Source organism: Saccopteryx leptura, chromosome 1 (genome assembly GCF_036850995.1).
Source record: "Saccopteryx leptura isolate mSacLep1 chromosome 1, mSacLep1_pri_phased_curated, whole genome shotgun sequence".
In the NCBI taxonomy this organism is placed as follows: Eukaryota; Metazoa; Chordata; class Mammalia; order Chiroptera; family Emballonuridae; genus Saccopteryx; species Saccopteryx leptura.
Window position 1 is genome coordinate 149,409,376 of NC_089503.1, and position 18,313 is coordinate 149,427,688.

At 47.8% G+C, this 18,313-nt stretch overlaps 1 protein-coding gene across 1 annotated transcript in view; it reads right to left on the reverse strand.

Moving 5' to 3' along the window:
* MAP3K1 (mitogen-activated protein kinase kinase kinase 1) overlaps positions 1-18,313 on the reverse strand; it is an 82,584-nt gene that overhangs the window by 12,153 nt on the left and 52,118 nt on the right. The window contains exons 7-15 of the mRNA XM_066377618.1: positions 13,880-14,001; positions 12,743-12,824; positions 12,445-12,628; positions 8,682-8,954; positions 5,114-5,235; positions 2,763-2,854; positions 2,309-2,498; positions 725-2,015; positions 222-374 (exon numbers count right to left, since the gene is read on the reverse strand). Coding sequence (XP_066233715.1) covers positions 222-374; positions 725-2,015; positions 2,309-2,498; positions 2,763-2,854; positions 5,114-5,235; positions 8,682-8,954; positions 12,445-12,628; positions 12,743-12,824; positions 13,880-14,001 — 2,509 coding nt within the window. The remainder of the gene's footprint in view (positions 1-221; positions 375-724; positions 2,016-2,308; positions 2,499-2,762; positions 2,855-5,113; positions 5,236-8,681; positions 8,955-12,444; positions 12,629-12,742; positions 12,825-13,879; positions 14,002-18,313) is intronic.

Here is an 18,313-nt window from a genome sequence, read left to right on the forward strand (position 1 = left end):
CCACCTGGTCAGGTGTGAAGTGCATCTTAACAATCCTCAGTCACACTTCAACTTTAAAACAGAATTCATGATACTTGAGCAATGTCTACTTTGAAATTTAGGTTTCTGAAAACCTAACTACAGAACAAAGGAATAGACACACAGGGACATCGCCTTTGTTTTCTTTCTTCACTCATGTTTTGTTACCACGTCGGTCATTCACATCCGCAGTAGGTATTTACCTGTTTAACAGCCATTAGAGTTCCAGTTCCCACATCCTGCGCCTGGTAACACGAGGAGAAGGCCCCCAGGCCTATCTGCTGCCCCTTCAGCCACTCTGTGTCTTCTCTGTAGGGCAGTTTTGCTTTGGTGTGTCCTGGCAGAGTCTCTGGTGTCTGCATAGTCAACAAAAGAAGCTTTTTACTGTTAAGTTAAAAAAGCAAGAATTTGTGAAATTAGCCTGGCAAAACAGGACTCGTGTTTCAGTATGGCTTCCCAAGGAAGCCCCCTGTAAACTTGACTTATGACCTATGTCAAATGCAGAAGTAATCACTATGAATAGTATCAACCAGAAACCTTTGAGACAAGCAAGGAGTATTTCTGTCCAAACAACGATATGGACGTGGTGTAATCTAGGGGAAGAACCTGTCCTAACGAGGAGCGCATGTTAAAAAGCAGCGTTTCTGAATTAAATTTATTTTAGCAGGGTCCAAGCAAGCGCAAGCCTCTTGAAGACTCTACTTACATCCTGTTGAATGATGATGACGTCATCTCCGTTTTCCACCTGCAGCTGAGGCACGCTGGGGAGGGCGTCCTGCGACGCGGACGTGGCCATGGCAATCGCTAAGGCTTCCTCCTCCTCGGCCTCCATCTTTTCCTTGCACTTCTGATTATGACTCACGTCATCTTTGTAGGTGTCATCATGGTCGTCTTTTTCAGGAGAGAGGACGGCCACTTCGGACTTAAAGGTGACGGTGGTGTCGCTGGAGGGCATGGACGCTTCGAGCAGGTCCTCAATGCTGGAGTTGAGCTCTGTGTTGATGTCTAGTCTGCACTTGTCCTCGACGGGGGTGAATGCTGTCTCGTCACTGGGGATGATGGCATCGCTACCACTGCCGCTGCCGCCACCGCTGCCAAAGCTGTTGTCACACCTAGAAGCACTGTCCAGGTCAAGTGTCATGCTGTTCTTTGAGATATCTCCCTGTTTACTGGTACCAGCCGGGGTGGGTCGAGATGGCTTTGGCCTGTGTATGTGACTGGAGGGCAGGGGTCTGGACTGGGTGAAGATCGGGGAAAGCTTTTCTGAGTCTTTGTTTTCGGGACAGTTTCTCTGGAACTGCAGGGAGAACTTGCGCTGTGCTTGAGGTGATGGGGAAGGTCCTGCGCAGGGAGCGAATCCCTGGGGTCTGTGCTTGGAGGCATCCAGGACGGGGCCAGCGGGTGCCAGTGGGGTCGAGGGGGACGGGGCTGACAAGGGCGGGAATGCAAGCTGGGGGTGCTGAGACGAAGGAGAGGAGCTCAGACACTGGCTGTGGGGCCGACCTTTGGTCTGAACCGCCGGCTTTGGCTGCTCCATGGTCGCTGAACTGGGAAGTCCTACAGACACGCCGGCCAGTCTGTTGGAAACATCCTCTGAGCTGGCACTCAGCCTGGTAGCACGTAGTCCTTTTCCAGTTTTCTCTGTGTGGTCTGCACACTCGGTGGGGCTGTTCGTGGTGGTCTCTGGATAGCTCGTAAGGGCGGACGCCGGCAAAAAGCCGTCATGTCGGCCATCCGAAGTGTCTTCCACGCCCAGCTGGATGGCCTCGGCAATGTCTACCTCATCCGCGATAGTCATCAGTCGACGGCGCATCCTGGCAAAGTGAGTGGAGCCGGACGCACCCAGCATCTCTAACAGCTTGGAGAACACGTGGGGCACGGCGGTGACCATCCTCGCAGAACTCAGGTAGATCCTGCGGGACAGCTTCCCCACCATGGAGTGGGCGTTGTCGATGGACTGCAGAGCAAAGGTGAGGAGGGACAGCAGCTTCTTGTACCTGCAAGGATGCATTCAGTTATCACACAAGTCAAAACTCACTGTCAAATACACACAGATACGATGGCAATACTTTACAGCTTGTATGTTTAAAAAATAAAGGAATAAATGTTTGTAACTTTTTAAGTAACTAGTCTAGACTTCAAGTCTCTATGTCAGTCAAATATTAGTAACCTACATATATACTCTGTGATTTCTGAGGCTTTCACGATCTAAAAATGTCTTCTTGGGGGTTAGGGGATGGAATGCGCAGGTAGGCAGCAGCAAGTAACATATTTGCAGAAGAAAAATCACCTGACTTCAACAGGCTCAGCCTGTGGCACATCAGGACTGACAATGTGAGGGTAAAATTCGGCGGGAAATTCCAACAGCAGTCTATCGATAAGACAGAGGCGGCCCAGGAGTTCTTGCCAGTTGTTTGATTCAGTTTGGTTTCCCAGAATGCAACTTAAGACATAATCAACACCACCAATGCCAATGGATCCTACAGAAAGAAAAGTAAAAAAATGAGAATAGTAAAATATGAAACAATGCATGATCAAATGGCATAAGGCTAACAAAAGTACTCTGAGTTATAGTTAAAAATTTCTCTTACGTTCATATTCTATTTCTAATGTTGGCTGACTGATTTAAATTACTAAATGACTTCAAAATCCCATAACTGCCCTATCAGAGATTACGAGATGAGACAGTGTGCTAAGGAAATTGATAAAACATGCTATGTCAGGTTTAAGTAAAAAGTTGTTACCAGCTTTCAGTATTTCTCTGCCAACTGCCAGCTCTCCGGCTTGGCCTTTACACAGCTCCAGCAGAGTAGACACAGACAGCTGACTCGTACGACTGGAAACAAGAGGAAGCAGCATCAGACTCGGATCTTGGGTGAAGTATACATTAAAAGGAGGGCAGTGGTCCTGGCTGGTTGGCCCAGCGGTAGAGCGTCAGCATGGTGTGTGCAAGTCTCAGGTTTGATTCCCGGTCAGGGCACAAAGGAGAAGCGACCATCTGCTTCTCCATCCCTCCTCCTTCTCACTCTTTCTCTCTCTCTCTCTCTCTCCTCTCCTCCTACAGTCATGGCTCAAATAGTTCAAGCAAGTTGACCCTGGATGCTGAGGATGGCTCCACGGCCTTGCCTCAGGTGCTGAAATTGCTCAGTTGTCAAGCAACGGAGCAACGCCCCAGATGGGCAGAGCATCGCCCCTTAGTGGGCTTGCTGGGTGGATCCTGGTTAGGGTGCATGTGGGAGTCTGTCTCTGCCTCCCTTCCTCTCACTGAATAAAATAACAAAAATTAAAGGAGGGCAGCAAGGTGACACTTTGTGAAAAGGAGAAGTAACTTCTCCAGGAGTGTTTGCTTTTCTATCTCTGAATTGCATTAATAATATCCCTATAAATAATAATGTTCATTATTAGGACAACTAGTGTTGATTTAAAGGTCAAACCAGATATGATGAAAAGCTTAAATTCATTATCGTATTTTCTTAAAAACAACCTATTTTTATCTCTGAATTTTCAGAGAATTTCTTGAATTAAAAGCAAAACCTTACCATCCTAAACTTTAGATTCTCTTATATAGCCAGAGTGAGTTCCGAATGTCAAAAATCTCTTTACGGTTATTTTGTACAATGTTCATTTAGGCAACCAGGTAAACAATCTAACTTTAAAATTTTAGAAAGTGGACAACACAATGTCACAAAATCATAAAGTTCTCAGAAAATGACCTATTTTAACACTGAAGAATAGCATGTGTTTTACAAATTATTAACTTGCCTAATGTTTTCAGATAGTATAGTATCCTCGAAGCAACAAGAATACCTCTCATACCTTGCCTTTGAAGAATTGTGTTCAGAAACAATGGAGGCAAAAGGCAGACTTCATGAATGGAGAATCAAGTCAAAGCTAAGACCCTCTACTCACAGGAGAAAGGAGGAAGGCGGGTTGAGACCCTCTACAGAATGTGCCACGTGACCAGGGAGGGCTGGGTGGAGACCTTCTACAAAATTTCTCCTGTCAGTGGGGGTCAGGCAGGGCTGAGACCCTCTATAGAGTGTGTCTGGTGACAAGGGCACAAACAGGACTGAGAGCTCTGAGTGGGTGTCATGGCAGAGGGGACACAGGCACATTCAAGGCTTGGACCACCGAGGTCATCTAGGACGTGAAGAGAGAATGGCCGGACCCTGTGCACAGAGCTCTGCTCACTCACTGCCAAGGCCTCTGTCCTCCCTCTGCGGAGACATGGAGACCAGCATCTGCTGAAGCGTGGCCCTGGCTCCTGCCACCGGCCTGCCCGCACACCTCACCTCCTCCTCCTCCCTCCAGTTGGGCTCATTCTTCCTCCTGTTCTGTGGCTAAGGATAATGTAGGGACGTGTGGAATTTTTCTTTCGGAAGTGGGGTGTGTTGTCATTTGATTAAACTGTCAGAGTAGAAATCCATTACACAGAAAATTATGAAATGAGTGTTTTGGGGGTTTCCTGGTAAGAAACCGAAGCATGTGTAATGATGTTACTGATCTAGGACCCTGCGCAGCTCCCTTATTAAGATGAAATGATACCTTAGAGCAGTGGTAGTGAACCTGGTCCCTACTGCCCACTAATGGGCGTTCCAGCTTTCATGGTGGGTGGTAGCGGAGCAACCAAAGTATAAATAAAAGATAGATTTAACTATAGTAAGTTGTTTTATAAAGATTTATTCTGCCAAACTTAGCGAAAATCCGACATAAAGTACTTGGTAAGAAATTATTATTATATGCTTTAACTTGCTGTAACTCTGCTTTATAAATTTTATAAAGTTACTTACCTACTTTATAAATCACCATTACTGTGGAACCAGTGGGTGGTTAGAAAATTTACTGCTAACAGAGATACAAAAGTGGGTGGTAGGTATAAAAAGGTTGACTACCCCTGTCTTAGAGGGTGTAGAGCAGCTACTGTTCTTATTGGCTGGCCTGCAGATGAGGGGACATAATGGGACCCATCATGGTGCTGCCCTGGGCAGGTCCATGACTTCTTTCTAGTCCCGAAGAGCCTCGCTGATCGACAGGTTCCAAATATTCACTAGTCCAGCCTTCTAACACGAGAGGTTTGACGCAGGTCAGGCCTTACCTGTTGGCGTCTGCACACTTGACCAGGATGGTGTCCACGACTGGCCGGAGAAGTCTCTGCAGTTTGATTCTTTCTGCCAAACTGTGGCAAGGAGTGTACACCAGCATGGCTCTCAGTGTTTTCTGGGGGGAATAAAACTGAAGTCAGTTTAACTGCATTTAAAAATCAGCAGAGACAATGAGTTCACCTGTGACAATAAATAACAGGAACAGACTGCAACCTATAAATAAGAACCCATGATACAAATAAAAGATTGAGTCAATAAATAGATGTTATAGAAAGGAACTCTGAATTATTTCTACAAATTTTTAACGTCTGAATTAGTTTCAAAGTGAAAAGTTTAAAAAGTTATTTTAAAAATTAAATGAGAACAGGAAGCAGCCTGCAGAGCTCCCAGTGGCCAGAGAGCCGAGAGGAAGGACATTGTTCAGAGAGTGGGGACTCTGTGTACAGACTGCACCGCATACTACATACAGCCTTGAGGTGGACCCTAAGTTTCCTGAGTCTGCTGACTGCACTGCGGAAGAGTGTATTTTTTTCTTAAAAGAGAGAAATTCTAAACTCTTTGAGGGTAAGTGTCACGAGGCCTGCAAGAACTCTCAAATGGTTCAGCCAAAAATTATATGTGAGGAGAGAGGGGATGGGACAGAAGGGAAGGAGAGTCCCAAGGCCAGGAATCATTTCTGCCTCCTCAGTGCAGGAAACAAAGCCACTGTGGTGGCCTGACCTGTGGTGGCGCAGAGGATAAAGCGTCAACCTGGAAATGCTGAGGTTGCAGGTTCAAAACCTTGGGCTTGCCTGGTCAAGGCACATATGGGAGTTGATGCTTCCTGCTCCTCCTTCCTTCTCTCTCTCTCTCTCCTCTCTATAATGTATAAATAAAATCTTTAAAAAAAAAAAGTTTCTGAAGCCACTGTGGAGGAACCGGGATAGACTAGGAGCACTCAGAGCCCGGTGCCCCAGGACCTCACACACCTGGGGAAACCCTCTGAACTTGAGAACCAACCACCAGTCAGCCAGTGCATTGAGCAGTCAGGTGTGTCTGAAGGTTTGTGCTGGAAATAGAAGAGGTGAAAGGCTGGGCCAAGAACACTGGTCCTTACTTTACAGCATGCGAGTCCCTCAAGACGCTACATGAGGAAACAGACCGTGGCAGGGTAAATTTGGGAAAGAATGATCCTACTCCTTGATTGTACTGATCAAGTCCCAATGTGTATGAGCTTACTGAAGAATCCCAGACACCTGTCAGTGAACAGATCCAACTCATCTATAATTCAGCGTTCATCAACTTTTTTAAAGTTTTTTTTTTTGTGTGACAAAGAGTCAGACAAAGGGACAGACAGACAGAAAGGGAGAGAGATGAGAAGCATTAATTCTTCATTGCAGCACCTTAGTTGTTCACTGATTGCTTTCTCATATGTGCCTTGACCGGGGCTACAGCAGGGCGAGTGACCCCTTGCTCAAGCCAGCAACCTTGGGTCCAAGCTGGTGAGCTTTGCTCAAACCAGATGAGCCGGCACTCAAGCCAGCGACCTTAGGTTTCAAACCTGCATCCTCTGCGTCCCAGTCCGATGCTCTATCTACTGTGTCACTGCCTGGTCAGGCTAAAGTTTTTATATTCATTACTGATTTTAGAGATACAGGATGGGAGGGAGGGGGAGGAGAGGAGGAGAGAGAGAGAGAGAGAGAGAGACAGACAGACAGACAGGAACACAGATCTGTTCCTGTTATGTGCCCTGACCAGGAATGGAACTGGCAACCTCTGCACTTTGAGACAACACTCTAAGCAACAGAGCTATCTGGCCAGGGTATGTTCATGAATTTTAAGTGAATACAGACATCTTTCTTCAGGGAACCTTTTGCAACCCTGCCAACCTTCCTCAGAATATACTTCAGGAAATGCTGAGGAAGCAACAGAAACCTCTGTTTCTGAGCTGGGGAGTAATCAAAGTAGCAATATAAAAAATGATGGTGATTAGTACATATTCAGTGTTCTCACATTGTGCTAGTCATTAGAGTTAGAGGTTTCTATTTCAACCCCAAGAGGTAAACATCTGCATTAATCTACAGGTGAGAAAGCTAAAGTTGGAGTTCTAAAGTCACACTACTAGCAAACGGGAGACCCAGAATTTGAGTCAAGGTCTTGATAATGTTGACCACACGTCCAGGTTGCCTAGGCTTGCCTGTTTAACTAGCAGATTATTCAGGTATCCCAGTTTGGATGATAAATGAAGTTATTCGATTCTGACTTCAGGCTCATGTTCATAACCATCACAGTATGCTACTCAAGATGCACTAGATACGGTTGCTATAGAATGGATGAGAAAAAAATTTGGAAGTGGAAGCAGAGGAAATAATGAGATTTGAAACAGAGCTGGAAAAAAATTTTTCTAAAGTAGCGGTTCTGAGCTAGGGGGGCAATTCTGACTCTCAGGGAACAGGCAGCAATTCCTAGGAATGGTCTTGGTTGTCATAACTGGTTGGAGAAAGGTTTACTCCTGGGATCCAGTGGGAAGAGGCAGGGATGCCGCTCAACATCCTAGGAAGCCCAGCCCGCCCTCCTGCCTCCAACACAGGGTGATCTGGCTCAGCAGAGCTGAGGCTGAGAAACCCTGTTCTCAACACTGTTCCGTACTCAGAATGGAAACAGTGAAACGAGCCTCCGAAATTACAGACAGACCCACCCCCTCCTCCTTCCAGCTTGCTCATGCAAGATAGCTTCTAACACATTAGGTTAGAAAAACAACTCAGTAGTCTTCTATGTCATGGAACCCTGTTTTGAAAATATTCCTGAATTTCCATACAATGTTTATTAGAAATAAGTTCTCCTTAGCCCTGGCTGGTTGGCTCAGTGGTAGAGCATTGGCCTAGTGTGAGGAAGTCCTGGGTTTGACTCCTTGAAAGGGCACATAGGAGAAGTGACCATCTGCTTTTCAACCCCCCCTTCTTTCTCTCTTTTCCTCCCACAGCCATGGCTTTGTTGGAGTGAGTTGGCCCTGGGCGCTGAGGATGGTTCCATGGCCTCACCTCAGGACCTAAATTAGCTCGGTTGCCAAGCAACGATGCAATGGCCCCAGATGGGCAGAGCATCACCCCCTAGTGGGCTTGCCAGGTGGATCCCAGTCAGGGCACATGCAGGAGTCTCTGCCTCCCCAATTCTCACTTAAGAAAACAAAACAAATAAAACAAAAATCAGTTCTCTTTAGTGTCTACTGATACCAAATTAAAAAGACAACAACAAAGTAATCAATCAATTTGCTATCATCCCATAAAGTAGCCTTAATCTGGTCAAGTGTAAAGTAAGGGAAATGTAAAGATATGAACAGCAAGACACAGTTACTTAGGGGAGGAAAGTAAATAGTATAAAATAAAACTTGAACAGGTTAAAATAAAACCCAAATGAAGAGATTAAATGGAAAACTGCAATTTCCTGGGATTATGAAATAAAAACAAACTTTAGGTTTTCAAAAATTAAATTGTTACTGGATCTTCAAAAATGACATCTATAAGCGACCCAACACTGACTAAGTGCCCCATAATGCTGTGGTTAGAGATGAAAGCTACTTACTAAAGCAGCAACATACACTTTGTAGACAGGGTCGGCACAGACCAGGGACAGGACGCTGCAGCAGGCCCCCACCACGTCCCCGGGCACGCCAGGTGGCGCCGGCCCCGCAGCGGCTCCAGAGGCACTTGGGCTGCTCCCGCCCGAGTGCCCAGTGCTCTCGCCATGCGCCAGCAGCAGCGCCCCGCTGACATCGTGGGACAGACGCCGGAGAGCCATCTCGCGGACGTTCCAGTTTCTTGAGAACAAGCAGCCAACGAGTTCCATTCCAAACACCTGCAATCGACACACGCAGGGAGTGCAACGTGAGGACAAATGCAGGGACTACAGGATGCTGAGTGAGCACCCGCTTTTATCACTAAGGGAAAACGGCACTTCTAAAACTTTTACCGCCCTACACAATTTCAAATTCCAAAAAGGAGTCCAGTCAGTTCTTGACAATCATAATAAGGAACTGACCCTTGAGAGTCACTGGTACGTATCAAAAACCCTTAGCACTTATTAGCACAGGTAAAATTAGGAGTGCAGGCCAGTGGTCAGGTGGAGATGTGTGTGTGTGCACTCGTTTCTGTGTGCCACTGCTCACCACAAAGCAGACACGTCAGAGAAGCCCACTCTGTGTTTGTATGCAGGAAGTTGACAGTAATATCAAGAAAAGGGAAATCAAGAAAGGCCCTGGAAGGGAGCGGTCAAGATACACAGCACTGTTCCTCCGAGGTGACAGGGGACACAGGCTCTGCTCCTCTGGGTTACAGTGGACACAGGCTCTCCTCCGAGGTGACAGGGGACACAGGCACTGCTCCTCCGAGGTGACAGGGGACACAGGCACTGCTCCCCAGGGGACAGGGGACACGGGCTCTGCTCCCGGGGTGACAGGGGACACGGGCTCTGCTCCTCCGAGGTGACAGGGGACACGGGCACTGCTCCCCAGGGGACAGGGGACACGGGCACTGCTCCCCAGGGTGACAGTGGACACGGGCACTGCTCCCCAGGGTGACAGGGGACACAGGCACTGCTCCCCAGGGTGACAGGGGACACGGGCACTGCTCCCCAGGGTGACAGTGGACACGGGCACTGCTCCCCAGGGTGACAGTGGACACAGGCACTGCTCCCCAGGGTGACAGGGGACAGAGGCTCTGCTCCCCAGGGTGACAGGGGACAGAGGCACTGCTCCCCAGGGTGACAGGGGACACGGGCACTGCTCCCCAGGGTGACAGGGGACACGGGCTCTGCTCCCCAGGGTGACAGTGGACACGGGCACTGCTCCCCAGGGTGACAGTGGACACGGGCACTGCTCCCCAGGGTGACAGTGGACACGGGCACTGCTCCCCAGGGTGACAGGGGACACGGGCTCTGCTCCCCAGGGTGACAGTGGACACGGGCACTGCTCCCCAGGGTGACAGTGGACACGGGCACTGCTCCCGGGGTGACAGTGGACACGGGCACTGCTCCCGGGGTGACAGTGGACACGGGCACTGCTCCCCAGGGTGACAGTGGACACGGGCACTGCTCCCCAGGGTGACAGTGGACACGGGCTCTGCTCCCCAGGGTGACAGTGGACACGGGCACTGCTCCCCAGGGTGACAGTGGACACGGGCACTGCTCCCCAGGGTGACAGTGGACACGGGCTCTGCTCCCCAGGGTGACAGTGGACACGGGCTCTGCTCCCCAGGGTGACAGTGGACACGGGCTCTGCTCCCCAGGGTGACAGTGGACACGGGCACTGCTCCCCAGGGTGACAGTGGACACGGGCACTGCTCCCCAGGGTGACAGTGGACACGGGCTCTGCTCCCCAGGGTGACAGTGGACACGGGCTCTGCTCCCCAGGGTGACAGTGGACACGGGCACTGCTCCCCAGGGTGACAGTGGACACGGGCACTGCTCCCCAGGGTGACAGTGGACACGGGCACTGCTCCCCAAGGTGACAGTGGACACGGGCTCTGCTCCCGGGGTGACAGTGGACACGGGCTCTGCTCCCGGGGTGACAGGGGACACGGGCACTGCTCCCGGGGTGACAGGAGACACAGGCACTGCTCCCGGGGTGACAGGGGACACAGGGCAACGCTCTTGGATGACAATGGTGAAGTAAAAAACTTCTGATTTTCGTCTTGTACAAAAAGGTTAAAAAAAATAAAAAGAAAACAGACTAAACAGGTGGGTCTGTGACTGATGGAGTGGAAATATCAAGAAGGAAAAAATTCTTGTGTTCTAATCAGCCGAGGATGCTACCACAGTCCTCACTACCGTGCCTGCAAAGCCGGAGTCCCTCCAGAAAGGAAGGCTCCACCGTCTTGACATTATGGGCCAGTTAGCTAACAGTAAATGTTATAACTAAGATAACTTATATAAAAAATTTTTAAATATTACAGATGGAAAACCAATTTTGGGAAAAGCAAATGACCTATTTTATGTGTGTATGTGTCATACAGTGAGAGTTAAGGAGACTGGATCGCATGAACCACAGGGAGCTCATTACATGCCCAGCGTGGGGAACAGCACATCGCTACTGAATCTTCTTGCTCCTCACATGTCCTCCTTCACAGAACACCTGAAGGTGCAGCCTCAACCAACCCACAGCAAGCACAGATGCAGGGTTCTCCTGAGGACCCATTAAAGGGCAGGCGAGGGGCTAGTTAAATACCATTCATGAACTAGACAAAAAAAGTCAGATGTATTTATTATGTTGCAAATGTTACCAGATTCCGAACAGCTTGCTAACATGGTGAGCAAAGACCCAAAGCTGCAGGAGACAATGAAAAAGGAAACAAAACCTAATGATATAGGAAGCTCAATAAGTTACTGTGCCTGTTTGACAAGTCCAAGAATATGAAACAGAATTTAACATATTATCGAAAACATACTGCTCACAAAAATTAGGGGATATTTCAAAATGAATATGAAGCGGCAAAATATCCCCTAATTTTTGTGAGCAGTGTATGTGGCTCTGGCCTGTTGGCTCAGTGGTAGAGCATTGGCCCAGCGTGTGGAAGTCCCGGGTTCGAATTTCAGCCAGGGCACACAGGAGAAGCACCCATCTGTTTCTCCCCCACTTTCTCTCTCTCTCTCTCTCTCTCTCTCTCTTCCCTTTCCCGCAGCCATGGCTCCATGGTTTGAGCACAGCGGCCCAGGTGCTGAGAATGGCTCCATGGAGCTTCCACCTCAGGCGCTAAAAATAGCTCAGTTGCGAGCATGGCCCCAAGACAGGGTTGCCGAGGGATGCCAATTGGGGTGCATGCAGGAGTCTGTCTCTATGTCCCCTCCTCTCACTTAAAAAATAGAAAAAAAAATGTTACTCTCCTTTGGCTACTGAAGACACTGTCTGGTTCTGGGTTCTAATAAAACAGAATGGACAAAAAAACCAAGTGACTGAAATTCCAGTTTACCAAGGATGAAAAGCAGTTAGTTATCTGGAGGGAAGGTAAAGGAATGGAAACCTTGCCCACTCAGCAATTGAAACCCCTTACAGGCCACAGGGACATGGAAAGGAGAGGCTGTTAAGTGGCCACAATGTAAGAAAAAGGACAGCTTCCCCCGGTGTAGCAGCCAACATGGGGAGGAGGGAGCCCCACAGGGCTCTGGGTAGCCATGCGGGTTGGCTAGTTCAGAGGGTGTGCCTCTGGGGGTATTTCTCACAGCTGAGCTTGGTGATAAGCCACACGGTGCCCAGACCACAGGAGGCAAGAGGGCAGGCCAGGCAAGTACCTTCTCCCACGGAAAACACCTGGGGAGACAGTGCCCACAGCCTACGAAGAGCAAGAACGCCTACCTGAATCCAGGGCTCGGCGAGGTCTTTGTAGGCGGCGGGGATCTGCTGAGCCCCGTAGTGGGTCAGGTTGAAGCTGCTGTCCTGGCCCCGGCGCTGTGGCCCGGACAGAGGCTGTGGCGGCGTGGCGGGCGGTGGGGCGGCCCGCAGAGAGGACGGGGCGTCACCAGGGCTTGACAGCTCGTGACTGAGGGAGAAATCAACAGAACCTGCTCAGAGTGACTCGCAGATTTCAGAACCACTTTGAGAACATTTTAATTTTTAATCTAACGTATCTGCATCAGTCATTCCAAACCATTACCTGTAGAAGTCATGGGATCTCCACTTAGATCTACAGAGGGGACATATCAGAGGCTCTCTATTTCTCCTGCATTCTTCTGCCCCTGGAGAGGAAAGACCTTAAATTACTGCAGGTAATAACTTCACAATGGTTAGTGCAGGACTGACATATGGAGCAAACCTCAGAAAGCAACCTGACGTAACATTTACCCGAGAGCAGGCCAACGCAGCAGCAGATTCAGTGACTCTGATGGTCAGACCCTTTGCAAATGCCATTTTGTTAGTTACAAATGTGGTTGCTCACTGGTGTTAGATCACCTGCCCACGTGATGATCTGCTGTCCTTCCAAACCTCGCTGTGACCTCTTATGGTGCCGGCCCAGGCGTCACCCCTACCCACCCTCCTGTGTGGGCGCCTTCCGGATCACCACTGTTTCCACTCTTTGCACGCCTTCCATCTGTCACACTCGACTACATTTCCTTGCTAACACAGTTCATCTCTCGACAGTTCCTAAACTCCCATCTGTTGAAAACATCACATAGGGCCCACCTAGTTCTTTCCTTCTCTCACCAAGCTCCTCAAAATCCATGTTCAAATCCTAAATAATATACAGTCGACCCTTGAACAAAGCAGGGGTCGGGACCCTGACACCCCCCCCAGCGCAGCTAAGTCTGTGTGTAACTTCTGACTCCCCCAAACACTACCTACAGAAGCCTAGTGCTGACCAGTTGACACACAGAGAACGTTCTGTGTGTAACATACCGTATTCTTACAATAAAGCAAGCTGAAAAAAAAGAAAATCCTAAGGACAAGATATACAGACAGTATTCCCCGAGAAACGGCCGTGCTATCTGCTACCCACTGCTGGGGGAGTGGGGCGGGGAGGGCACCTACAGATGGACCAGCGGGGGAGGGGCAGGAGGGCACCTACAGATGGACCAGCGGGGGAGGGGCAGGAGGGCACCTACAGATGGACCAGCGGGGGAGGGGCAGGAGGGCACCTACAGATGGACCAGCGGGGGAGGGGCAGAGGGGCACCTACAGATGGACCAGCGGGGGAGGGGCAGAGGGGCACCTACAGATGGACCAGCGGGGGAGGGGCAGGAGGGCACCTACAGATGGACCAGCGGGGGAGGGGCGGGGGCAGAGGGGCACCTACAGATGGACATGCAGTGGTGGTGCAGCTTGTTGCGGCAGCCGTCCTCACACACGGTCAGGCTCTCCTCGTCCAGCATGCCCAGCAGGCAGATAGGGCACATCTGCTCCTCCTCGTCCTTCATGCTGCAAACCACGGAGACAACAGTCAGCTCACCACCAAGGGGCCAACAGACGTAGGCCACATGCCAAATGGCTTCAGATTGTGAACACTGAGGGAATCTCGTTTAGGTCCCTCTGACACGTAACTATTTGAAAGATACTTCTTTCTCCTATGGATACAGTAACTTTACACCAGATTCACACCTCTGTGCATTTACGGACTGTGGGTACGAGTGAACCTTATCTCGGTAGGAATACCGCTCCGTATCTAAAGTACAATATTTGAGAGGTAAGTACTGTATCCCAAAATCTGCTCTTGCAACGTTTGCATAAACAAAACTGCTCTAGGATGTGACGCTGCACCAACACACTGCACACTGACAGTTCCAGGATCTCAGGGACTGGAAAGGACCCTACAGATCAGCCAGTCCACATCCCAGGTGTGAAGGCCCATTTCTGACACCCTTTATGGGTGTAAACTGGCCTAACATTTCTAGAAACTAATCTAGAAACATGTCATTTTTTTAATTATAGACAACCTTTCATCTGGATCTCTAGGAATATATCTTAAAGAAATAAAGAGACAGATACCCATACGAGAATTTTCACTGCATTATTATTTAGCATAATGAAAAAGTCAACCTAATGAACATCAAAAGATTAAAAACTGGTAACCCCAACACCATGAAGTCTTTAACATATAAGAGGTCCATAAATAGTAACAAAGAGCAATGCCCACAGTATACTATATGGTGAAAAAAGCAGGTAACATGACAGAATTCAAACTAGTATAGAATGATTCCATTTATGGCAAAATTGTCACTATATTGTGTATATTTGAATTATAGTGTGTGTGTGTATATATATATATATATGAATATACAAAGTGCTCTTAAAAATCAGTAAGAAAAATACTACCAATAAAATAATAAAAAAAGATAAAAAGACAAAGTAAAAATACCAATAACCAATAAACATGGAAAAAGTAGAAAATGTTTACTAAAATGAATGACACCATTTTGTCTTTTATTTTTTTAAATCTGATAGATGAAAGTTTATTAAGCTGGTCACATCTGGCCCTAATAATGAATAGGAAACAGGTTCTCATGTACTGCTGGTAGGAGGAAAAACAAATTTTTGGAAAGGAATTTGGTAGTATTTCTCAAAATACTAAATATACACGTCCATGACCTAAAAGACGGTGCAGACCAGGCTGGAGAGAAGCGTTTCATTTTCAACTTTATACATTTTTTTTGGATACTTCACAATGTGTGGAGTGGCTTTTAACATCAATAACCATGTCCATGACAACACAAAGACAAGGTTCTGGGGTATTGAATAAGGTGCCCTGGATGATAAAGGTGGTTTGTGGTATACTCATCATGAGCCTTTTGTTTAAGAAGGACATCCTCCTCCCTGCGGGCCCCTGGCCTGCCCCCGGCCCTTTCACACGTCTAATTCCTGAAAACAATCTGAGTGACTGACAGCAAAGTCACAGTCCCCCAGAGTCTCCTGAGCTCTACAGACAGGTCAGCCGAGTCGCCCTGTGAGATTCTCGTGCGAGGTCTCCTGCCCTCCCTCTTGGATACTGCCCGCCCGCGGAATGGGGAAAGCTGTCAAAATACGTGTGTTTTAATGACCAAGTTACCAGAGACGTTGTAGAGAGGATTTATACAGTAAAAATATTAGTGGTATAGATGACCCAAGGTCAACTAACCTTTCAAATATTCACACCAAAATTAGCTTATTCAGAAACATAAATAGAGTAGAGGAAAAATAAAGTTCTACAATTTAGTCAAATTTTAAGTGCAACTTATATTATTATTATTTTTAGCGAGAGAAAGAGGGTGAGAGAGAGAGAGAAAGACAGATAAAGGGAAAGAGAAGTATCAACTCATAGTTGCCGCACCTTAGTTGTTTATTGACTGTTTCTCATATGTGCCTTGATTGGGGGGCTTCAGCCAAGCCAGTGACCCCTTGCTCGAGCTAGTGACCTTGGGCTCAAGCCAGCGACCTCAGGGTTTTGAACCTGGGTCATTAGCATCCCAGGCAATGCTCTATCCACTGAGCAAATGCCTGGTCAGGTGTAAGTGCAACTTATTACTTAAATGATCTTCTGACTTAAAAATATTCCATTTTGGGGTATTTTCTGCCCATTTTTTCCCCAAGTATATATTTTTGTGAATATTATTCACAGCACTTATATATAAACATGTACAATTTCACATTCTTAAAATTTTTATCATAGAAATTACACTTGTGGCCCTGGCTAGTTAGCTTACTTGGCTAAGAGTGTTGTCCCAAAACAACAAGGTTGCCGGTTTGATTCCCGGTCAGGGCACACACAGGAAGCCACCAATGAGTGCACGATTGAGTGGAACAACAAATGAATGCTTCCCTTCCCCCTCTCCTCTCTCTCCCTTCCTCTCTCTGTCTCTAAAAAAAAAAATAAAAATAAAAAAATAAGCCCTGGCCGGATAGCTCTGCTGGTTGGAGTCTCATCAATATTCTTCAGAAGTATAATGTTAATGGCCGCACAAACCATCCGGAGAAGGAGTGGACTTTACCTCTCACTCTCTGCGTATTTAAGCTGTTCCCAACTTTTCACCATAAAACTGAAAAACAGCCATCTCTGTAAGTCTGTGCATTTCTTAGATTATAATTTTCTTCATAAAAAAGTGCCTTTACTGGGCCAACAAATACACGTTTTAGAAGGCCACTCACATACATAGGAACACGCATATCCTTACAAGAACTGAACTGTCTCATCACAAAGGTTTCCACTAACTATGCAAATAAATTTGGCATCTTTTATCAAACTGAGCATTGCCTTAGTTATGAGGTGGATGAAACAATTTTTATATGCTTGTTAGCCCTCTGAAAGTCTTCCTTCGTGTGCATCCTTTTCATGTTCTTTGCCCATTTCTGTACTGGAACCTGATGTTCCTGTTTGCAGGCTTTCTTTTTTCTGGTAATTACTTTTTGTAAGTCTATTAAATTTGTCCCAATCCTGTTTTTTCATTGTTTCTTATATACCATTAAGATTAATACAATGCAGCCCTGGCTGGTTGGCTTAGTGGTAGAGCGTCGGCCTGGCGTGCAGGAGTCCTGGGTTCGATTCCCGGCCAGGGCACACAGGAGAAGTACCCATCTGCTTCTCCACCCTCCCCCTCTCCTTCCTCTCTGTCTCTCTCTTCCCCTCCCGCAGCCAAGGCTCCATTGGAGTAAAGTTGGCTCGGGCGCTGAGGATGCCTCCATGGCCTCTGCCTCAGGCGCTAAAATGGCTCTGGTTGCGACAGAGCAACACTCCAGAGGGGCAGAGCATCGCCCCCTGATGGGCATACTGGGTGGATCCCGGTCGGGCACATGCGGGAGTCTGTCTGACTACCTCCCCGTTTCCAACTTCAGAAAAATACAAAAAAAAAAAAAAAAGATTAATACAATGCGACCAGATAACACAGATAAACTAAAAAAAAAACAAAAAACTGAGACGACAAACATGAGCATCCTCACTCACACAGCACCATCTCAGTATATCAAGATTTCACTCCCCGCCCCCCTGGGAACCACAGACACAAAAAACCCACCAACTGGTAGCCACCCCACATCTGGGAGGTGCTGCTCTTCCACCTCGGAGATTTCTATTCAAACTTTGGTTATCTAGTTGTAAGCATTTGTTATTTTTTTTCCAACATAAGGGGCCACAGAAATATCCATCAAAAGGAGACAGAATCTAGAATGAGTCTAACAGGAGGCTTGAGAAATAAAAGCTTATTTTCTTCATCATACTCTGAAGAGCCGAGGGGTGAGAGAGAGAGAGCCTTGAACTAGAAGCCCAGATAACTCCGGATCCGATGCTGCCGCCGCTCAGAGGAGGGGGTGAACGCTTTCGGCTTTACGTATCATTGACCCGTGGGAACTAGGCAAAGGTCCAAAAATTCTTAAAACTTTAGGATTCTAAAATAATTCATTAATCAAATAATAAAAATATAATTCAAACATGAACTTTTCCCATAGATAAGAGAGCCTCTCTTAGTTCTTCCTCCCCTGGGCCTTTGTCCGCACATCCCTTTTCGGCCATGGTGAATGCTGAAGCAGGTGCAGCCCTGAGGACACTGATGGGGGCCAGGGTGGGGCTTCATCCCTTAGACCTGGGCTTCTCAACCCGGGGTGCCCTGGGAACACACTGGAGTTGCCCTGGCAAGAGAACCAGCACTCCTTTCTGGGGTACTGCAAAACCTCACTTCTACATTAAAACCAAAGAAGAAACATGGAAAGCAAGGCAAATTCACACGCGTCTTACCGACAATGCTAGAGACGCCTGTCCTGTGTGGAC